The 17,546-nt window shown below is 35.1% G+C and overlaps 1 protein-coding gene across 1 annotated transcript in view; it reads left to right on the forward strand.

Annotated features, from left to right (window-relative positions):
- ADAMTS19 (ADAM metallopeptidase with thrombospondin type 1 motif 19) overlaps positions 1-17,546 on the forward strand; it is a 130,909-nt gene that overhangs the window by 57,410 nt on the left and 55,953 nt on the right. Inside the window, exon 8 of the mRNA XM_066182515.1 lies at positions 6,851-6,956. Within this exon, the coding sequence (XP_066038612.1) occupies positions 6,851-6,956 (106 nt within the window). The remainder of the gene's footprint in view (positions 1-6,850; positions 6,957-17,546) is intronic.

Below are 17,546 nucleotides of genomic sequence, written 5' to 3' on the forward strand. Positions count from 1 at the left end.
AGATTTTAAAAGTACACTGATGGTAGTCAGTGACTCTGTTGCAGTGTGTTATGTCGTTAAATATTTTCCTTTACATTTTAAAGGATTTTCTATATGTGGCTTATAAGTTGCAAAAGAAGACATGAATTATTTGTCAGTTTTTAGACTAGAAGAAAGTATTCTTGAGTTCAGAAATGCCTTGCTTCATAAACCATTTGGAGTAGTGGTAGCCTGCGTATGCTTTCATATGGTTTGAAGCAATCTGGATAGCTTAGTGTAAAACTGACAAAAAGAATTGTTCACAGATATCAAGATACTGAAAAGGAATTGAAAGACAAGATGGAAGTATAGACAAAGTAATGCATATTAAGAAAAATACTAGTCTTTAGCCTATATGTGTGAAGTCATGGGCTTTGCTGCCACTGAGAAAAGAGATCAGAGAATGGTAAAGGCCAGTTCTCTGAAAATCCCAGAACTGTTAGGGTTGGAAGGGACTTCTGGAGATCATCCAGTCCAATCTGCCTGCAAAAGCAGGTTCACCTAGAGGAGGTGAAAAAGAAACACTTCTAGGTGGGTTTGAATGTCTCCAGAGAGGGAGACTCTATGATCTCCCTGGGCAGCCTGTTCCAGTGCTCTGACATCCTCAATGTAAAGTAAGTTATTCCTCATGTTGAGGTGGAATTTCTTGTGTTTTGGTTATGGCCATTGTTCCTTGTCCTGTCACTGGGCACCATGGAAAAGAGCCTGGCACCATCCTCTTGGCACCTGCCTTTGAGATATTTATATTCGCTAATGAGATCCTCTCTCCGTCTTCTCTGGGCTAAACAGGCTCAGCTCCTTCAGTCTCTCCTCATAAGAGAGGTGCTCCAGATCACAAATCACCTCTGTGTCCTCCTCTGGACCCTCTGCAGTAGGTCCTTGTCTTTCTTGGGGCCCAGACCTGCACATGGCACTCCAGATGTGGACACACTAGAGCTGAGTAGAGGGGCAGGATCACCTCACTCAGCCTGCTAGCAATGCTCTTCCCAATGTACCCAGGATACCACTGGTCCTCATGTTCAGCTGAGTAAGCTGAATGTTAGGACTAACTAGGAAAGAACAGGAAACCACAGAAAAACAATTCTGTTGGTCTTCTGCTAATCCATGATACAGTATTCCTTTTGACTATAATCACTTTTGTCTGAAAGACTGTAGTAGAAGAAGAGTAAGGAAGGTATGTAGTGGGACATAAGATGGCAAATCCATGTAAATGGCCTCAGCTAGAGGAGTTGCTAAATTTGCTAGATCTTCTCAGTTCATCATTGCAATTGCTGATAGAGGTCTAGGACATCATGAATGACTGAATAGATGAATAGAGCTTTGTGTTTGGGTTAGAATATCCCCTTTGCAATTCTTATATGAAGAGAAATATGTACTGTTGTAGGTAACTACACTCTGGAGTTGTTTGCCATGACACATTATGGACCCAGATAGATGCAGGTAATAAGGAATACCCAAATTCAGAGAATAAGTACTTTGCTGACTGTTAAAGTTGGCAGTACTGATGCGGCTAGCCTTTAGCTCAGGGCATCCCTACATCACTTGTCAGCAAAGGCCAGGAATGGGCAGTGGGGAAAATTTACTTACTGTCTCCTCTGTGTATTCATCTTGCAAGAAATGTTTTCCATGTGAGCTGCATTTTAGAAGAAAATTAGTATCTTCTAGCTCTTTTGCCATCCCATCCCCATAATAGCATCTTAGAGGCCTGTGGACTCTTCAGACATTGCAAGAACTAAGAACTATGTAAACAGACATTCAGATTTTGTTTTTGCAATTATGGCATACATACACACTCTCCAGTTTTAGTTTTTTCCCTGCTCTAAGGATTTAAGTGCAACAGTTTGTTTCAAGGTGTAAGAGTAAGCTTAATAGTCCATTCTGAAACACAAAATCACATTCTTAATAGTACATATAAGTTAGTGTAGTTACTGATTTTCTCCTGAAAACATGGATTTTCTAAGATGGACATAAATCATAAGATAACAAAAGACAGGAATAAAATTTATGTTACATTTGGGACTAATGCAAAAGACAATTATTTGGTAGTGTCCCATTATTTTTTCTGATGTCTTGCAGTGATATGCGTTTGTGAAGATACAGCACACACACACGTATAGGTATATTTGACCTCACTGTTATCTCTTACTTTAAAAGAGAAAAAAAAAAATATTCCTGGGCTTTGCATTTTGTATTTGAGATTTCTGATTGTTAACTGTCTTGTTTTGATTACTACCGTGGTTAAGAGCTGCTGATTCACAGACAACTGACAAAACTTGTTTTTCCTAGAAGTCATCTGTTACTCTCTTCAGATGAGCTTGTGCTAATTAGACTTTGAAGTGTCAGCTTGATGGAAAACCTTTTTCTCCTGCTTTTTAAGAAAAGCGTCTGGTCTGCTAAAAAATTAATTTCTGAGATTAGTAATCAAGTGCACTTAAATAATATTCTTATGTTGACAAGCCCATTGATTTGCCAGTTAATTTTAATATTTTTAAAATACTTTTTACTGTAAAATATTTATTTGTAAATCAAAAGCCAGATATACTTGGGCATTAAATTATGTTTCTATTGTAGTGGCTTGTGAGTTTTGTGCACCACTGATAATTCAAATGAAGATCATGCTGTTTGAAGTTCTGAATAAACACATAGCTAATACCATCACAAAGAAGCTTTATTGTGTTGTGAAACCAAGGAAGTTCAGAGGAAAAGAAATTTGAGTGGGATAAGAAAGTAATTTGGGTGATTAGACTTCCAGGACACTAACTGTATTTTTACAGTGCTCTCTGTAAAAGGAAAAGAACCATTTTGTAGCCTTTTAGAATGTAGTATTACAGTCATACCTATAATATGTTTTATGGTCACTGTAAGGAAGACTAATGTTTGTGAGTTTGACTGCATGTCTCTTACTGTGTTTCTGTTTGGGGTTTTCTTACTGTGGAGTTTTGGTTCCTGGGGGCAATGCTGACAATAGCCTTTTTAGCATAGGTAGTGGGTTTATATTACAGGCAGCTGGCCATGAATGAGTAGGTGAAGCTAACAGACATGTTCAGACACTTTAGCTGGTGAGGTGTTAAGTGTAACATCCCTGTCAGCTGAACTAGCACTTTTCAACAGAAAGGGTGTAGATGTGCACCTAATTTGAAAGACTAAGTAGGTTGGTGATTTGATGAAGATGGTAATTAACAAACAAGAAAATTTGTCATAGTTTGTAGAATGAAATGCCCATGTCTATGGGAAGCACTAGAGCACTATAGCAGGAGTAATAAACTACAGCTATGACTTAGGGAAAAGTTCCCCTTTTTGGAGCAGCATTTATTTAATTTGGATATTTTCATGTTTGATAAGAAAAATTAGTCCCTTATGTGGTTCTTCTCAGGCACAAAGCTACAACTTTATTCTTTCAATTGATGTGGCATGTATTTTCTTATGAATTAACTTGACATAAAGTTATCAACAGAGGGAGGTAATTTGAATATGTTATATCTGACATGTATTCAATCAAGCTTTTTTTTGTTTGAAAATGTAGCTTTTTATAGATAAATAGTCATATCCTTCCTTACATTGTCAGTGAGATGAAGACACTGATTTCTAGCCAATACTTTTCAGTGTTTAACACTTAAAGTGTTTTAATTTGAAACTGTTTTGAGGCTATGGGGTTCACTAGGAATATCTTAATCATAACAAGGGAGCAATTGTTCATGGATTTTTTGTTGTTGTTGTTTTTTATGAGTGGGTTATTTTCCTTGGTTGTTTTGGTTTTGGTTTGGTTTTGTTCTTGTTGTTGTTGTTTTTTTGTTTGTTTGTTTGTTTTTTTTTGTTTTGTTTGTTTGGTTTTTTTTGTTTGTTTTTGTTTTCATATTCAAAAAATGTGGATTTTATGTGGATTTAACCTTGGAACAGTTCCAGCTCTGTTAATAAACCACAGGAAGCTGTAGTGGACATAAATATATTTAAAGTAGAAATTCTGCCTCTTACCTAATGCACAGACAAGAGGAGCCGCTTACTGAAGTTAGTTTCTTTGTCACTACATGTGAAATTCATAATCAAAGACATGAGACTAGTTCACAGCTAGTAGCTGGCTGATTCACACCCAGTAGTTGCTGTTCAATGTGGCTTGCACATATGAGGTTGAATTTGTTTAATAGGGGAGGTCATAAAGCATTAATTACGTTTGATGCTTTCAGACATTTCTAGATTCATATCTAATTTAATCTCAATGAAATTTAAATCTTATGTTTTGTCTGCCAAACTTAAAAAGTTCAAGCATAATCAATTTTCTTCAAAGAATTCCAAGTATGAAAACATTTTTGGTGATCTGTGAGGACATAAATCAGCATTACTTGAGTATTATATGAATATTATATGATCAATATATGAGTATTATTGAAAATTTCTAATAATGCTGACTGCCTCTTTTGCAGAATAGTTGTGAAACTTGGGAGGTTCGTAATTCTTTAGGGGTAAATGGGGGGGCAATTAGAATAGTGGACAGCAACTGTAGTACTAGTGTTGTTGCACAGAAAACCTGCCGTTTTAGAGGTCAGAAGAAGGTTGGGGGACTCCTTTTCCCTTGAGAAAGCTAGAGATTATCACACAGTTTTCTATTAGTACTGAGCATTGTCAGGAAGAGGGAGGCTTGGGAATTCTCTTTCTGTAGATTCCAGCAAGTTTAATCCAACTGAGACTAGCCATCGACACTGTCATAACTGAGCTCCAGATGGCAATTATACACCACTCAGCTGCTTGCTCTGTCCCCACACAGTGAAATGGGAGGAGAGAATGGCAAGGATAAGAGTGAGAAAAGCAATGGGTTCAGATAAAAATAGTTTCCTAATTGAAATAAACTAACAGTAATAATGATAAAGCCTGTAATAATGATAAATGCTAGTCCCTGAGCATTAGCCCCCTGGCAGCCTCCTGCCTAGTCTTTTTGCTGACCACAGTGCTACAGGGTGTGAAAATGCTGCTCAGCTAGGGTCATCTGTGCTGGCTGTGCCCTTGCCAGTGTCTTGCCCAGCCCCAGCTCTCTTGGTGGTGAGATTGTGAGAGAAAGAGGAGAGGCCTTGAATCTGTGTAACAACTGCTCAGCAACAAGTAGCACCTCCATGTGTTACCCTCACTGCTTTCACACAAACCCAAAATTTAGTTCCTTACCAGCTACTGTGAGAGCAATTAACTCTATCACAGCCGAAACCAGCGCAGCAAGAAAAGTATTTATGAATGTTTTGCATTGTAATAGAGGATCGCTCCCAGCCCTTCAAAATGCAGTACTGGGTTTTGTCTATGGCAAGAGTGATTTTTCTATTTTGTTGGACCAGTGTCTAAGTTCACTGATGATGGCTGAAGTCAGGACCCTGATGTTCCCTTCTTCTGGTATTGTTACCAGCTGTACTACAACCTCCAGCCTTAAAACTCTTTCTATCTTTTTCAGTTTGGTCAAGAAATCTTAAAAGAAGGTGCAAATAATTGTGGAACTACAAGGCACAAAATGATTTTAGAAATATGCTTGTTTTTATTTCAGCATAACATTTTTGAAATAAAACATTACATTTCAGAGCATTTCTTCTCTGATTTTTATTCAAGTTAGAGTAACTGATACCTACATTTAGCATGAGGTCTCATTTGAAGGGCTACTTTTTTTTCTTTGACCAAATTTTGCTTTTTCTTTTGTATCCCAGATGGCTATTCCCTATTTTGAAAACAAATAGTAAAAGTTGAAATACTCTGCCTTGTTCAGATTTAATTTTTCGTTGTTTTGTTTAGTCATGGACAACATTTTTTGTCAAAAGTTGTGTCCAAAAGCTTTCAGCCAGTTCTTTTGAGGGCAACACTCAAAAGTTGGCAGAATAATGATGTGGTTACTACTACTTGTGGATGAAGCGTTGTGCTCACAGTCTGACAGATACTTGGACTGTAAGAAGGATGACTTACCTTATTGACTTGGAATGATGACTAAATTTCAAACACTGTCAAACATTTCAAACCTGACCTTTACATGCAAATATCCAGCAAACATGCTGAACCGGAGGGCACCATTTCATTGAAAGGAAGTTCCTGGGAAGAAGGCCAAACACTTGAAACAGTGTTTTGATTGCTTATTCCAAATTTTCAAATGACGAGCGACGGCAGTCGTCCCTGCTAAATGTGTTTGTGGTCTGAAAAATTTACCATTACTCAAATTAAGCTTCACATTCCTTAAGCTTTTACATTTACAGACACTCAACTTTTAAGAAGCTGAACTTGAACTCGAAACCCTACCATTAAGGCTTCATAGGGTTTTCTGAAAACTAAGGTATTATGCAGTAAAAGCATTACAGCCTCTACAATAAATGTGTTTGACAGGCTGCAGTCTCCTATGATCTCTTCTGGGATATCTGACTCTTGTAAACATGTTTAAAAACCACTAACATATGGACTACTTTATGAGTACTCAGTAGTGATAAATGTAGGGGCACAAGCTTTGTGCTTTGCACTCTGTTCTTCTAAGTCTGTCAGAGGAAATACCTGTTCAAACTTGTGCCCTATTGTTGTAGACATCTATATTCCTTTACAGCAGTACTGACATTTATACATGTGTTCTATCACATCTCATTAAGGTACCGAGCAATGCTTTTAAAGAATGCCTTTCCTATATGTTGCAGACCATGTAATCATTACTGTGAGGTAATATTACCACTGGTTGCAAATTGAGTAAGTAAACCTTTGTCAGATATCTCTTTAAATACTTGGATGGCTCTGACCACAACAAGGTTTCAGTCTTGTTTGGGTCTAATCAGGCTGTAATAAAAGTTAGCAATAACAAAAAATAATTAAATGTGGTGGTTGTGTTTCCTAGGTATAGCATACCTGAGTGGAATGTGCAGTGAAAAACGAAAATGCATAATTGCAGAGGACAATGGTCTGAATCTGGCTTTTACAATTGCCCATGAAATGGGTCACAAGTAAGTATGTGCGTATTAAAGCCTGGTATTCGTTTGCATGTAATACTAATATGATTTGAACTATTTTGATTGTATGCTTCAATTTTTCCTTTCTATAAGGAGTGGATTTAAATTAAATAAAAAATCAGAAAACAGTGTTTCCATTACTATTATTATTATTATTATTATTAATAATAATAATAATAATAATAACAACATGTACTATATATGGTATGTAGCTTACAAAAATGTTTATGACTTGAAGTAATAAAAAAATCTTTATAGCTACAAAATAAATAGATTACTGGGAAGACTGCCATTGTCTATGGAAAAACAGGTGCCCCAAGATGTTTTTTCTTTGCTGACTATGTTATTGTGTAACAAATCCAATTCTAACAATTGTTGCCAACAAACATTTAATGAGATCATAAGTTGGAAGAGCCCTTATTTAATTTGGCTTTCTCAGGATAGATCCCATTAAAGTGTAGAATAGTCATTGGTCATTGCAACATTAATATTATTTTTCATCTTAGAAGAAGAAAAGGATGACAAAATGAAGATAACTGTCTTTCACAGTTGGCCAGAATGTTTTTACACAGCCAAAGTCAAATATTTTAACCCAAAGTGAAAAATTCTTTTTTTACAATAATAAAATCTGTTAATAAGAGTTGAACTTCACTCTTGGCTTTACTACTCGTAAAGGAAAAGGAATAGAAAATGTTTTATTTTTAATGGAAATAAAAGGGAGGTACGTATTCCTCTGTCATTTTTTTCTGCAGTGTCTGTGCCAGGTATTTGTGTATTTGTATTATAATGTCAGTTTCAGAGTTACAGCAGAGAGGGATGTTTTGGTAAATGTGTGGTTAGGGATCTTGGAACAAGCACTTTGAATTAAAAGTAACTTGGTTTAAATTTGGTCAAGGATTTCTGAGAATGGAGATCCTAACACCTAATAGTGAAACATGAAGTTAATTGCAAGAAAAAAATGGAATTTAAAATATTTCTATTGATTTTTTTTCCTGGATACAAAATAAGCAAATACAGAGCAATTATTTAAAAATTGACATAAGTTTAAGTTGCTGCATGAAATTGATATTTCTGTTTTTTCTCTTTTTTTGCATTTTCATAACTGCGGAAAAAAACTACCCGGTTAATATAAGCCAGCCTGCTTGCATGATAGTTGTGATTAAGGAAAGAACTAAAAAGGAATACTTATTTGTGTTTTGTAGCTACATATAATTCTATTTCTATTTTTTGCTGTAGTCTTTGCGGGTGTTGGAAGAGGGAATGGGTAGAGGAAGAATTATTTTCTGTAAACTTATTCCTATGACAGTAAACCAAGAATAATAGGAAAGAAACAATCACTGAATAGCAGATAAGTTCCCTGGTAGAGTAAATTAGAAAATTGCTTGAGATAGGTATGATAATAACAGATATAAATGCTGCTTTATGCCCAGCACAATAAAAATATTTTTAGAGAATAGAAGACTTTGCTGCAAAATTACTGTATTTGAAAAAAGAGACATCTCAATCCGTAAGAAATATGACATTTACGCTCCCTGAAAAATGGTGATACGTAAAATTCTTGCAAAGTTATTGGTAGTGTGTTGGTTGTGCAATAGCAGATTTGCGAATGTGGGATACTGATCTTAAAAAGTTCATGTGGTTACACAGTGGTAAAGTTTTTGTCTTGCAACAGACAGTCAAACCTATCTTTGACTTCCTAAGGTGTTCTGGATGCCGCTTGGCATCTAGAAACAAGGTAGACAGAGAAGCTCACTGCTGCTAGCAGTTCTTCCAAGACTGCAGGTCAGGCTGTATAAATGGTGGTAAATTTGTTGTGAACTTGGAATATCTTCATGGCTTTACATTGCTGTTGGACCGTGAAAGAGAAAGGAATTTTCATGATCTTCCTACAGGAACATAAAACTTACATTGCTGATATATAAATCCGGGGGAAAAAACTTACAGGGCTACATATGAAATTTCTGAGCTTTCAAATCATTTCATACTAATTCAGATAAACTTGGAAAAACAAATACCAACCATCATATTCTCACAGAAGTAATGGCATTTGGATGTCTTTAGAGACATCTTCACAATTCTCTCTGTGTAATGTAGTTGTTATTCTTAAGAAGTGGAAGTAAAAAATAAATCAAAATGCATATCAATGTAAAAGACAAGATGTTGATTGAACCAGATATTTCTTAAAAAAATCTTCAAACTAATGAAGGCTTGTAGCAAACCACATAGTTTATAGGACTACCACAAAAATGAAAGAATAGGTGGCCAGAGATATCAGAGCAGCTACCACAGAAACAAAAAAAAACCCCCAAAACCCCAACAAACAGAAAAGAAGCATCTCCCAGTGCAAAAGATGCTGAGGCATAGAGGCATATATCCCTGCTTCAAGATGGAGTTACAGTCCTTAGCTGACACAATCTGAAACACAGTGGTCTTGTACCATGGAGTGTAAGGTGACATTTAAAAGATATTTGTTTTTTCTGCATGAATGTCTCTGTTTGGCAGCCAGGCCCTGGTAGTTGCATAGAAGTTACTACAAGTAGTTGAACCTTGTGAAGGGATAATATAAAAATGTTTGAAGACAAACATTTGAATGTAGATCCTATCAGAAAGGACTTGAGCAAATTCAAAAGTATCTAGAGTATCTCTTACAGAGATTTGTCTTGCTCCTTCTTGACTGCCTCAGAAGCAGAGATTAAATGCTCACCATACAGACCAGTTATAAATAGTTCTTTCAACACATCTTTTCTAGAAAATTTTCACTAGCTCTTTTTGAATCTTGAGGTCATTTAACTACTACCTTGGTTTTTTTGTGTGTAATATCTTTAACCATTCTAGTTACTCTTGTGAAGGGTCTAGTTCAGCGGCATAGAACCAAAAGCTTTCTCAGACTTTGCTTCACAAAGGATAAAGAAAAAAACCAACCTTTTTCCCTTCTGCACAACAAATATTATTCGTGCCATAAATTATCATACAAATAGATTCAAAAATTTTGCAATATTGATGCTGTTGATTTTCCTTTTCTGAGGGCATATACAAACAAAAGACATTGCCAGTTTTCATTGTATTGATGCACATAAAGTTTCGATATGTTCCTTTCACTGAAGAATTTTTTCCTGATATCCAACTTGAACCTCCCCTGCACAGCTTGAGGCCATGGACTCTTGCCTGGGAGAAGGAGCCCTTATATTGATTACATTCTGATACATCGATGTTTATTAGTTGTGTTGGTTTTTTAGTTGGTTTTTTTTTGTTGTTGTTAAAAGAGAAGTATTCTCAATGAAATGCAGTGGTAGACTAAACCTGACTTTGCAATGTGAAATGTCTTTGTTCTAGCCTTTTGTATCTGAATGCAGATGATATTTTAATGACATTGAAAATTAATGTAAGTCAATGGTTGATTTTTGAGCTCTGTCTGTGTAATCAGTCTTTAAAAATTGTATCACATTAATAGATCTGGTTTTATTAAACATATACTGTTTATTAAAATAAATTTGCTAAGTGATTAGGTAATTACATAATGAGGTCACATTACAAAGTAAAAACTAACAATTAATTAAAAAACTAACAGTTAATTAAAAGATACTGTCTCTGTGTGCAGAACAGAGAGAAGAGTGAGAATTTCTGTTATTGAGGTTAACAACCTCCATATGATTTTACTTGAATGATGGCTCTCTATGGGCTATGACTCCTTTTGAAGAATGAGAAATAAAGACTGGTTGTAAATTTCTGCATCTCAAAATACATTAATTAACAATTATTTAGTGCTCTATATGTAGTTTAGAAGTTGTCTTAGACACTTAATAAGAGACTGGTGAAATTTTTCTGAATTAATTTTATACACATCTGCGTTCTTCTGACAAGCATTTTTTGAAATATGAGATGTAACTGTTACTAAAATTCAGGATATTCTACCACATATTTTTTAGTGCTGAACAGGGAGTCTGTGGAATTTCTGAATCACCAATTTTGTAGTTTATAGGCAAAAAGCATATATTCTTTGTGAATATATTTAAAAGTTGTATGAAATCCTGTGGAACTTGATGAGAGCTTCAAATGGAAGATAAGGAAATGCTAATACAGAGTCAGTTACTCCCCATGTTTTTCTTATAGTTGTCCAAAATATGATTACAGAACACAATAAAATCCATAAGAGTTATAAAAACAAGGGTCTACAATCTTCGTAAATGTGATAGTAATGTGGAATAAGGAATATCTTTAAAGTAACTGAAAAAAAGAGCTATCTGGATATTTATGAATTTAAAGTAAAATTGTACAACTGAACTTTTTTAAGGAGGAACAAGATTAACACACGTAAAGAGAAAATATCAGTTAGATTTGGTGGAAGACCTCCTTATAACTTTAAAATCATCTAATATAATGAAAATCTCAGGAGCAGTAATGGTCACCTCTGCTGATTAAACTGTGAACAGTTAGCTTAATTTTAGTGAGGATCAACAAATTAAAGCATTTGACATGTGACTTGTGGTCTTGGATGTTCAAAGTACTTGTTTAGCATTTATTTTGTTCCCTCAATGTTCGACTACCTTACCAAAGTGTGAAACCTTACTTCGTAACTGAGTGGATATGCAGATAGACCACCCACTGTTCACATTTTAATGACTTGGCTATCTTAAGAAAGAAGGGTAGAGAGGTTTAACAGGTTAGTGCATTGTTTTTCTCTTTCCTGAATATGTATCTGTGGAGTAAACCAAGTAAGGATTTTGAGTCTCTTACCTCTTACCAAGAATTTCTCAAAGGTTACCTTCACCAGGAGAGGGACTAGGGAATTCACTTGGAAAACAAATAGAGGAAGAAAACTCTTTGTGTATTTGGTCAGCAGTGACAGCAGCTTATGAATAATTTCTTATGCATAATGAAAGAGTTCCTCTCTTCCATATACCTTCCCCATTTCTGGGACAGGTTACAAAGACAGAGTTTGTAATTCCTACTAGCTCATGACAAGACTAGCTTGCTTTTGAAATGTATCAATATTAGGACTGTAACTGTTGGTATCTGTATTAACTGAATAGCCTTCATTCCTGAAAATGTTCAGATGAACAAGCCATGATTTGAATCATACTGCTGAAATTACGTGCTTCCGTAGGAGCTTTCTCTTCTTTCTTGCATTAGTTATCTTCTAGCCTTGCAGCGCATCGTACTGCTCGTACTTGAGTAATTATTTGATGATATGTATTTTGCATTCTGGAAAGCAGGATGAGTTTGTTGAGGTTTTATTTTTTTTAAATAAATCAGAAAGCAAAAAAGGGACATGTATTGAGATGACATGTTAGGGTAATTATTCCACTGATAATTAAGCTTTATTCAGTAGTGACCATAATATCACTTTGGAGTCCCGTTCTCTCAGAGCTTCTGCTTCCCAGCATACTCAATCAGGTTATCAGGGGTCCCCCAGTGTCAGTGGAGGCTGTGCTGTTAACCTGTCACCAAATAATCCTGCTTCCTTCTCTCTCCTATACAACCCCATAGGCTATTAGGGTATTGGATAGGAGGCACAGGGGAAATTCTTGTCATCGTGGCTTTACTCCAGCTTCAGAGTCTCTCATTTCCCTCTGATTGTTTCTTTCTTAGATTTTTATGTCCCTTTTGGCTAATAGTCTAAAGCTGTATTTCTCAATCCAAGATACATAGATGTGAATATTAATCTATCTGTAGGTACTATCAGATGTATTGAGCTTTGACTGTTCTGTCTGGTTTTCATCACCACTGAGTTTTCTGCTCAAATCAAAGTCAACTAAAATGTAGAGACAAGAGCCTAACTTTGAGCAAAACCGTTTGAAAAGCATAGCTACTGTTGGAAAAATTGAACTTTGTAATGATTTAAAAATGCATGCACAACAGATACAGGCAATCATCTTTCCCATACATGTATTTGTGTCATTACAGATTTACGCAGAAATGGTTGTAATTCCCTGCTTTTTGTGCACAGCTACGTAACATATGGACATGCCTGGAGTAGAGAAGGCTCTGGGGGGAGCCTATGGCACATTTTAGTACTTAAAGGAGGCCTGCAGTAGAGCTGGAGAGCTTTTAGAGGGGCACAGAAGGACAAGACAAGGGGGAATGGCTTTAAACTGAACAAGTAGGTTTAGACTGGATTTCAGGAACATATTTTTTTGCAGTGGGAGTGGTAGAGGCACTGAACAGGTTGTCCAGAAAGGTTGTGCACTCCCCATGTTGAGCTGATCAAGACCAGGCTGGCTGGAATTCTGAGTGCAACCTGTTCTAGTGGAAGATTCCCTGTCCATGGCACTGGGTTTGGAACTAGATGATCTCTATAATGTCCCTTCCAACCCAAACTACTCTATGATCCTGTGATTCTCTTATTTTTGTATTATTTTTGTATCATTTTACTATCTGTGACATTTTCTACCCTCATTGTTAAAAAAATGGAAACTTTACAGGGAAATTTATCTGTAAGGCATAGTTTTGCTTAATAAGGAACTACTTTTTTAAAAATTACTCTTAAGAAAGGTAACCTGCTTTCCTTTTTCCTTGATACTTATTTATTTGATTAAAATTAATAGGAGGTTTTAGCTTTGTCTTGCATTTCAGCATTACATATTCTCTATTTCAAACATGATTTATGCAAAATCACCCGTGTTATTTCATCACTGTCTTTTTTTTTCCTCATAGGTCAGAAAAAGTATGCATAAGGTAGCTGTTCTAAACTATTGCAGTTAAACGGACAGTGCACTGGGTGGTCTTGATTTTTTTTAAACTACTTTAATGAAGTTCAAAGTGTATATTTATATTAGATGCTCAACCTTGCAAGTCCTTGTGATTACCTTATATTAATCTTTCATGCTTTAGTGGGTAAGTTCTTTAAAAATTGATAGTCTCTTTTTTTTGCCAGCATCCATGTCAAAGTAGACATTTTTGTTCCACACTCGTATACTTACACTGACTTAAATCAGCCTAGGATCTTACTGGGCACATGGGTGTATCATACCAAACTTCAGTTGCCTGAAAATTGTACAACAAAATACATTTAAAATTAAAGATGATAGAAAATAATGAAGTCTATTACAGACTTTGCATTTCTGTTTACTTGTACCCAAAATATTCCTGGTATTAAAAACCATGAAAAAAATCAGTTTTGTTGCTCCAGTTTTAATCATGGAAAGATCTTTGTGTATCACAACACATCACTACAATGCCAGGCAGAAATAAAGCATCATCAACCTTTTGCTGGTAGTAAGACAGCTGAAGAAACCGCTCAGGAAGAAATGAAGCACTGAGACAGGGAAGAAGCACTGCGTCTGCAATGCAGTAACTTAAAAAGATATGATGATTTTTTACATGAAATTAAGATTAGTCAATTCTTTCTCTGGCAAGGTATTAAGTGTCATGTTTCTGCCAGACTATAGTGTTCCAGAATGGATTTATGTTAGATTTTCCTTAGGATAACAGTTGTAAACTAAACAGTTAGTAACTGAAAAACATCCTACAGGATGCAAAGGCTTAATTGATAGTCTGATACATTTAAGATATCTGTGAAAAAATTGGCAAAAGACCATAACAATGTCAATGCTTCTTGTTAATAAAAAACTATTTTTCATAGCTCTTCACTGAGTTTGTGATGGCTCAAGAATGTGGCATGGGTGTCATATTTGCCAGAAGCCAATACTTTTCCTGTATTATATAATCTCTGTAAAAAACCTTCAGGAAGGGGCAATGTGTATTTTCATTTTACGATGCTAAATACATCTGTCACAGGAAAGCTTTAAATTATTTAAATACTTCAGTCAAATGACTGTAGCTCAGTAGTTTGTCTAGATCCAGCACCATGAAATATGGTGGTAGAAGTGTTGCAGTTACAGAGAAGAAAGCAGCTGTTCAGCAAAAGCTGCAAAGTCACCTGAACAGCAGTGTCCAGTATATGCTAATACCCCTATAATAATATGCATGTTGTACTTTTACCCAGTTATTTTAAGACTGAAAATGTAATCTGAATTTCCAGCATTGTGGTGAATGAGTAATGATTCACAAAAGGGAAATAATAAGGGAAATAATAATTGCATAAAGTTATTTATTTTAACTTTTTCTTATAAACTAATTTTTAACAAGAAGATTGAGATTTCCTTGTTTGTTAGATTTTTCTTGGAAGATAAATTCTTTCCAAAAGAAATCATGTTTTACCTTCTTCCATCATAATTTTTCTGTAGCTGGTCAATTGACTTTCACTTTCAGCTAAATAATTAATTTCCAAGTTGAAATGTGTCTTATCCCATTTATTCAATGATCTGTGAAGCCCTCATATGTTTTAAAGGGCATATAAAAAATCATAAAACACTTAATATTTTACTGACTGGGATTTAAAAATAAACAAGCCAACATATAACAGTTTATAAAATCCTGCTGCTAGTCTGGTCTTTTTACATATTCTTCTCTGTAAAGATAGCAGTGTGATAAAACATTTTGTTGACAAAGTGCAATAAAAGTACTAAGAAAGTAATGTAGCTTCTGTCTCTGTGATAGTCACATAAGGGGTGTTATTTTCACTTATCAAACACATCCTCATGATACTGCAAAATTTCAGATCAGACAAATCCGTGTGAAAGTCTTTATACTATAAAATGCCATATAAGCTTTCAAACTTTGTAATTTATGGATCCATAGTTTAAAAAGTTTCGTTCATTCTAGTGTACTATTGCACAAAATGATCCTAAAAAGAAAGCAGTGGAAATAATAAGGAAGATAACACTTTGTTATTAAAAATAATTTTAAAGTAATTTTTATTTTTAAGGTAATAGAATTTATTATGTTAGTGATTTATTTCACAAAATGGAAAAATTTATGGGATAGTAGTTGCAGTGAATTTACAAATACTGTGTAGTAGTCACTTATAGGAATTTTTAACAAATCAAATGGAACCTGATCCCATCACATGTCACAGATTTAAACTGTCAACTGCAGTCAGAGGTTTGCTTTCTCCTTTACAAGGGGAAAGTTTTCGAGTAATTTTCAGTCTGCCCTGAGCTCATACTGGTAGTATTATACTTGATCTGCAGTTCACACTCATCATTCCCTTATTCTATATAAATAGATCCTTTAGTATTTGGGAGTCTATTTATCATAGTGAACAATCTAGTGATGGTTCCTTGACCCAGCACTTGCTCTTGTGCTTTTCTTATTTCCTAATCTGTCTCACTGTTAGTGACTGAAAATCTGAGCAGTAGTTGTTCTCTTTAATATTTTTGATTCTCTTTGTTTCTTGCTTACAGAGATGCCTAAAGTATTTCTCCACATCTGTCTGAACTAACCTAATTAATTGCTCCTATATAAAGTTTTTGTCCCTATTAATCTGTTTAATATTACTAGCTATTCGCTGAAATGACAGGAGAGATGCTATTGTCTGTTTGATTCTGGCTGAGCACTTATAATTGTAGCAGTAGTTGTAATTGTAAAAGAATTGCTTTTTAACTGAGATATTGAACTAATATTCTTGTTCTACTTTCAGTGGCATGAGTTACTAATTCCAAATACAGAGAATTTAATGATGTTTCTTTGTATTTCTACTTGCATATTAAAGATTTAGCATTTAATTACTCCATTTAGCATTAAATTACTCCAGCTTTATACATGGTATTACTAAAAATATAAAAAAGCTTTTAACAAGTTTTAGAGGATTTTTCAGATTTTTTTTTCAGTGGAGTTGCCTTACACTGTTAGTAGAGTTTATTGGTCCAAATCTGTCAAAATACTTTAAAAATGAGATTATTAAAATATAGTTTTAATTGGATAATGTGAATTTAAGCGTTACTAATATTTTATTTAGGGAAGGCATTCTATAACATACTTCCTACTTGTGTATTTTATCTGCTGCATATAGCCTTTAACCAGAATGGGTAGAGCATTTTTATGTAACACTGAATAAATAACACTTCTTTTCTTAAAGATATAATTTATTTCTATATATAGACATGAAGTACTTCTTGTTAAAGTATAGCACTGTCATCTTTGTTAATTGTGTTTTTTTCAGGCTATTACAAAGTTATCCTATAATCCCAAATTCCTTTGTCTTCCTCCCACATGCACATGGTGTTGCTTTACTCTTGTATGAGGTTGAATGATCAGAGCTGTGGGAGAGAGAAGAGGGAGCACTGTGCTGAGTGCTGTCATAATACATTCATTCTATAGGAAGAGACAGAAGAGCCCCTTACACACACAGAGTTTCTGTGGTACCTTTGTGTCAGTGAAAGGATATAGTTCTCTCTTTCATGTGCAGCAAGGGGGCTAGAAAATATCATGACCACCACTGAAAGCATGGAATTATTTTATATCCTTGATTGTTAATGGAGAAGTAGGTAGACCTGCTTACACTACTTACTCTCATGTTGAATAAGAGGGTAGCAATGACTGGTCAGCTTCTTTCTATCACCACACATGTAATGTGATGTCAGGAATGAAATCAGAAGTCAGTTCTGCTGCACACTGACTTTTATGTGGTCTTGTAATTGATACTAGATAATATAAAAATATGGAGCCATTACCATCTTACAAAAGCACTCACTGAAGAAAATATTCCTGAGAATGTTTAAGAGCAGATTCTGTTGCTTCTTT

Source organism: Chamaea fasciata, unplaced genomic scaffold (genome assembly GCF_029207755.1).
Source record: "Chamaea fasciata isolate MVZ Bird 193981 ecotype frontalis unplaced genomic scaffold, bChaFas1.0.hap1 SCAF_4, whole genome shotgun sequence".
NCBI lineage: Eukaryota > Metazoa > Chordata > Aves > Passeriformes > Sylviidae > Chamaea > Chamaea fasciata.